The sequence below is a fragment of the Odontomachus brunneus genome, unplaced genomic scaffold, assembly GCF_010583005.1.
Source record: "Odontomachus brunneus isolate Ranch 3 - 2012 unplaced genomic scaffold, Obru_v1 Obru_scaffold_106, whole genome shotgun sequence".
NCBI lineage: Eukaryota > Metazoa > Arthropoda > Insecta > Hymenoptera > Formicidae > Odontomachus > Odontomachus brunneus.
In genome coordinates, this window is record NW_022639556.1 from 442963 (window position 1) to 449365 (window position 6403).

The 6403-nt window shown below is 56.5% G+C and overlaps 1 protein-coding gene across 1 annotated transcript in view; it reads right to left on the reverse strand.

The window, feature by feature from the left end:
* Nucleotides 1-6367, reverse strand: part of LOC116849089 (dachshund homolog 2) — a 287082-nt gene extending 280715 nt beyond the window's left edge. Inside the window, exon 1 of the mRNA XM_032825882.1 lies at nt 4129-6367. Within this exon, the coding sequence (XP_032681773.1) occupies nt 4129-4916 (788 nt within the window). The 5' untranslated portion in view covers nt 4917-6367. The remainder of the gene's footprint in view (nt 1-4128) is intronic.
* Nucleotides 6368-6403: the final 36 nt, after the last annotated feature.

The following is a 6403-nucleotide window of genomic DNA, read 5'->3' on the forward strand; positions in this document are numbered from 1 at the left end:
CCCCCTGGTGTCTCTCGTTCTCTCACAATATGTCTGTGCATTGTTAGGGCCATTACAGGAGCCAATTAATCTATGCACAATTTTATAATTAAACGGCTAATAGCGCATAGAATTATAGTCCAGGGCCGCGCGCGCTCACTCCCACGTACCCCGACCGTTGTGCCGGGTATATGCTAAGCGCCGCGCTCGATAGGAAGAAGGAAGAATAGAGAAAAAGAGCCGAACGTTGCCGTACGGGGCCGCGCGACGCTTTTTCCTTGTTTCCTCCTTCGTCTGCGACCTCTTTTCGCCGATTCCCAATTAGAGAGGCACAATTCCGAATAGGCAGTTTGCGCGGAGAGGCGATCGCTCCGTCCGACCGAGTTAGGCAAATTAATTAATATAATTGACTCGTCTCGTTAGCTATGCGCAACGACGGCCTGCATTATTATTTCCCCGCCGATTATATCGTAGGGTCCGGACCCGACGGTGTACAACAGGATACGACGCGCGCGTAATTATTGCAGTCGATTACTTTTCAGCCTGTAACAGGAATATCTGTCGGCGTTCTCGATCAGATAGCGGCCTCGTCTCGAGCTCGCGTCCTCGTGCGAGAGCTCGGACGATGTCTTCGTCTTCGAGAGAAAGAGAGAGAGAGAGAGAAAGCACGCGTTTTAAGAATAGCCACAATCCGCGTGTCCTTACGACGTCGTTAGATATGCTGCGTCATTTCGCAACGAATTCGTAGCTTCACAACTTCGCACTCGTCGTTACCGTCGTCGTCGTCGTCGTTTACACAAACTCCCCTTTTTAACGTTACTATTACCGATCCCCCTGAGAGAGAGAGAGAGAGAGAGAGAGAACACGAAATACGGCGCGTCCGGCGATCGGCTCTATATCTCCGGGCCGTCTGGACGGAACAACGCACCCGGCGCCGCGCTGTAAACCGCAAGAAAAATCCCCCTGAATTATCGGTGCGGTTCTGGGCGCATGCTGTTGCATCGACGGTAGAAGCGACGAGCGGCGGGGTCGACGTGCAGTCGTAGGTGTGCAAGTGCATGCGCGAGTGTACGTCGTATGTGTGTGTGTAGATGGGTGGGTGGGTAGTTTGGGAGGGTGTGTGTGTGTGTGTGTGTGTGTTCGGCTCGTAGATGTGTCTCGATGTGTACCCGTTGCCGCCGCTACCGTTGGCGTGCATTATCAGAATGTAACGACGCCAGCGGTACACGCGATCGGACCGCACAGGAAGCCGCTGTCGCAGCCTCTCGATCATCCGATTTTTCGAAATCGCCCGGCCGATCGCTCCCCGCGCTCGAGATGCCGAGTCGCGATCACGAGAGGAACGACGAGAAACTTTCCCCCGTGAGTGCTCGCGAATGATAGAAGAGACGCCGCCTCTCTTCTCCGTCCAAGCGAACGCACGGCGCGCGCGAACTTTTGCATTAAAAAAAAAAAAAAAACCTGTCGCCGAATGCGTGATAATGCGAGCCACCTGCGTCATTGGAGAAGCAGAACCGTTCGGAGGGAGAATATACATACGAGTAGAATTATCTCTCGCGCGCGCGCGCGCGCGCGGTTCTTTCGACTGCAGTTGACTGTTGGATAAAGTTATCCGAGAGATAACTGCTCCCCTGTCGCTTTCTGGATCGTAGCGCTGCTCGCGGCGGGAGACAGAGAGCTAAAATTATCTAATCTACGGACAGAGTTAATGCGATACCGAGGAAACCAGCTATTAATCGAGCTACAACACGGAGTTCGTGTCGCGGCGAACAGCGACCTGGCTGGTAGACCTACGATACACGAAGCGACCGGGGAACAGCGAGGGAGACCCGCACGAGCCGACGGCTCGCGGAGTTCTGTTCTGTGACTGCGACTCGGATTATTTGGATCCCTATCCCTACGAGCTTCCTCCTTCTTCCTCCCGCGTTCGCCCTCTCTCACTCTCTCTCTCTCTCTCTGTCTCTCCTTCTGGCTACCTCCGGCTCTTTCACTCCCGTCCCTCGGGATCCCTCGATTCCCTCTCGCTCTGTCCCTCTCTCCGTGTCGCGTTGAATCCGTTTCCGTTGTGACTGCCGCTGCGCGCTACCCGCTGAGCAAGTATTGCCCATTTGCGGTGCGATTCGCGGCCTACCCCGCACCACAAAAGAGGCTCGCGAGGTTCGGTGACAATTGAACGTGCAACGCGATCAAATCGTCGCGAGTACGAGATCGAGAGGGTCAAGTCGGCCGACGGAAATGAGACTACGATAGCGGTGTGTTCTTAATGGATAGGTGACATCGTGGCGGGACAACACTTTCCCCGACGACCTTAAATCCCCTCGTTCCGTTTACCATTCCGTTTCGTCTGTCGCCTACCTCGTGGGTGGGGTAAGAGAGCTTGTACAACCAGGCTCTCTTCCTCTCGCTCGACATCTCCCTTTCCCTCCCTCACCCGGGACGATTCATTCAGAGAAACTGCCGTGAAAGGGACACCTGTTGGCGCAGGGACTCAGTTGACAATCCTAGAAACGAGGAGCACGTGCCGCTGCCACGATTCAGATATCTTCAATCTCTCTCTTTCTCTCTCTCTCTCTCTCTCTCTCTCTCTCTCTCTCTCTCTCTCTCTCTCTCTCTCTCTCTCTCTCTCTCGCCGCGCGCTTTCCTATCCTATTTATAATTACGGCGGAGAAGTCGCCACGCCGATTTAACTCGCGGCGGTCACGATCTTCGCGGTGCTTCACGACGATCGAGGCGAGGAGAAAAATGCACGGCTCGCAATCTACGTCGATCTACGATGTCGATATAATGGCAGGCATGAGTACACAGGAAACAGGCCGACTGGTCACACAGCGAATCGCCCGCGTGTTCCCCGCGGGAGCCTCCGGCGCGGGCAGAGATCAATTTCGAGACACTCGTTAAAAGCAGCAGGAACACAACGGACCGGAGTTGAGAATCGAACGTGTGACTTTTTCTGAAAGTAAACATCGGCGAGTTTACTCCCGAGTGCTACCGTCGTTCTCCCCTCGAACAGTCACTCCCGGACATTTTACTCTGTGAGAACAACTATCGAGAGTTTTATTTCTTCTATAATAATTTTCTAGAATTTCCTTTTTGCGGTTGTTCCCAGAAATTTCTCTCTCTCCCTCCCTCTTTATTTCTCCTTCCCTCTCTCTTCCCCTCTCTCTCTCTCTCTTTCTCCCCTCTCTCTCTCTCTCTCTCTTTCCTCTCTCTTTTTCTCTTTTATCCTCTCTGTTTCTAACTCGTCGCACGGCACAACAAACAATCTCAACTAACTTTGATCTTTCACGGAAATTATTTTCGCGAGCAGGACGCGACGGAGAGCTCTCGTTTCGGTACAACCGGCGCGAATGCAAATAAAGCTATTCTCGAGACAGCATTCCTCTGGAAACCGCAAAGTGCAATCTCTCGGGGCAATTTCGATGCATAAAGATCGCCGGGGAATCGCCTATGCGAAGAAGCCCGAGGGTCACCGGGAGCCGTTTTCGACGATGATCAAGTCTTAAGGAGCGGTAGGTGGTGCACAATTAAAGTACTTTTTGGCCGACTGGTAGCGCGAAACCGAGCCGAGGTACGAGGGTGAAGATAAAGTGCTGCCCAGAGGCGACACCGTGCGTTATTAATGTATGCGAGGATCGTAGCTTCCGTTCGTAGCGGAGCCGGCCAAGGCGCGTCGACGCGCGCTCATACACACCGACCTTATTTCCGGGCCCTGAAACGCTTGCTGCCCAGCCGAAGCGAGTGCCGAAGCGTCGGCTAATCAACGATTGTCGATACCACGACGGTCCATCATCGATGGTCCGCATTAGATTCTCTTTTTTCAGAAATGTCCGGAATATGGCAACAGCATGATCGCCACGAGGCAACATCCAGGAACGTCAAACTGGTTTCATCGAAATTACCAGTCACGTTCTCAAGCTGCTCCCTCTCTTTCTCCTTCTCTCTTCGTTCGCTCCGCATACACGGACACGACGACAGAGCTTTGTTATTACCACGAACTTAAGCGAACTTTTCTCGAGCTATAAACGCCTCACGTTCTCAAACAATCACGACGACGATTGAAACAAGCGGGCAAAAGGAGAAGAAGGTGGAGGAAGACAAGAAGAAGGACCTCGTTCATCATCACACGTCCGTCTTAGCGACGCCACATACCTGGCTGTGGTGCAATCCCTGTAAAGAATGTCGAAGTCCTTGCAGCTGAGCAGCTTGCACCGATTGACGCCGGGCTGAATGGCTCCAAGGCCGCGTAGGATCCTAACTTGCTCGACGTTACACACCAACGGCACGATATCCAGCCGCTTGAGCTTCGTGTAGACCGTGTGAAGGCCACCCACGAGGTGCTTGAGAAACAGCTCAAAGGCCTGCGGCAGGCAGAGCATCGTGTCGCCGGCGATGATGAACGCCGCGACTTTCTGGCCGCGATAGTCGACCAATTTGCACTCATTCGCGGTGGGATCACTGGTGCTGATCGGCGGCGGGCTGTTGTACGACCTCGGTGGCAGAACCGCGTGATGAGCGGCCATCAACTCTAACGGCGAGCCATGGTGGCCGCTCAGCATACCGCCGAGCTGGCCCAGCAGTCCCAGACCTGGCGGTGGCAATCCCGGCATTCGAGGCACCATTCCCGGCGGTGCCCCGGGGCCTCCCCCGGCCGACAACGGCGGTGGACTCAGGGGTAGACCCTGCGGCGGCGAACCTCTCGTGGGTGATCCCGGTGTCGGCACACCGCGGTGCTGTTGCTGCTGTTGCTGATGATCGCGTAGCTGATCCCGCCCGTGCGACTGCTGATGCGAGGGCGGCGGTTGGTGCTGGCCGCCGTGTAGTTGCTGCTGTTGCTGGCTCTGCTGTGTCGACGGACTATGCGGGTGTTTCGGACTGCCGGTTACGGGACTGGCACGGCTGCTGTGATCGGAAGAGCTGTCCATCGCTCCGTGGTCCATGGAGGGTCGGAAACGCGCGTCCCTGTTCTTCCTGCGACTCGTAGAGACGATGGTCTGGCACGTTGCAGTCGCCAGCGATGCGCTCCGTGCCGTGCCTGCGACGTTCAGCTCCGTGTCACTTGGTTCGCCCGCTGGCGAATGTCGCGGGCCGAGTCTTTCGCGTTTGTGTCACGCGACGGACGCTTCAATGCATGTTAATGCCGTTTCTCCCGATCTTCGGCTGTGCGCTCTCACGGACGCTGGCCTCGTGTCGGCCGCGAATCGCGATGATTCCGGGTCTTACGAGCGCGCCGTTGGAAGCGTCCTTGGAAGCGTACTTGTGCCACTTGAAACAAATGTCGCGGCTCACGGCGCCGCACGATTTTGTCAGTCCTCGCAAGCACGTGAGCCTCAGTGTCCATAACAAACCAGTCCACTGCGCGACTATCTTATTTTCACCGATCCATCGCGATGACGTTTGGTACAACCGATCGACCGCAACTATAACGACGACAACCACGACGAAGACTACGAGAGACGGCAACGTCAGTCGCACGCGGACTGCGACCACCCGTCGTTGCGCTCACCTCGTCAGCAACTTGTTCACTGGCTCACGACGACGACGACGACGTTTCTCTTCATGTCACAACAAACGCGAAACGGATCGCGAAACGGCTGCCGAGTGCTCTGACCAAGCGAGGCACGCACGAGGGCACTGTTCCCGTGCACCGGGACACGACTGTGGCAGTGTCAATGACGAGATGACAGCGAGGATAACGACGAAGACGACGACGACGGCGGTGGCGACGACGACGACGACGACGACGACGACGACGACAGCGACGACGGCGACGACGACGACGACAGCGGCGGCGGCGGCGGCGGCGGCGGCGGCGACGGCGGCGACGGCGGCGGCGGCGGCGACGGTAGCGGCGGCGACAGCGACGGCGACGATGACGACGGAGGCGGCTGCCGCGGTAACTCGCAGGGACGCGCGTCGCTCGTTCTCAAAGTAGCAAACGCTCTCTCGGTCGAGTCGGGAGTATTTCCCTACCCAGTCACAGATGTAATAAATAAAAACATCAGTGGGAGCCCGACAAACGGGGAGGATGGGCGTTCTGTGCGCGCAACCGACTATCCGGTTGGCGGAGCCACCGGGGCGGCTGTTCTCGCTATTGGACGGCAGGCTCGTACTGTCTACGCCTTTCGAACCTTCCCCCGGGTTGCGGCGGTTCGACCAACCGTCCCCCGCGCCCCCACTATTTGCCAAGCTCTGCCACCGACGTGGTAGACGACGACGTACGCCGACGAGGACGGTTCCGGGGGCTACCAACACACAGGGACAACCAGACGCAGACGCGAGAGAGAGCCTGAGGACAGTACGACTGGAACGTACCTCGGCGGCGCAAGCGGCACGAGTGGGGGATTTCTTCTTTTACCTCGCTCTCTCTGGGTTTGTCTTCTTTCGGCGAGTCTTACGTTCTCTTTCCTGCCCGCCTGCCCGCCCG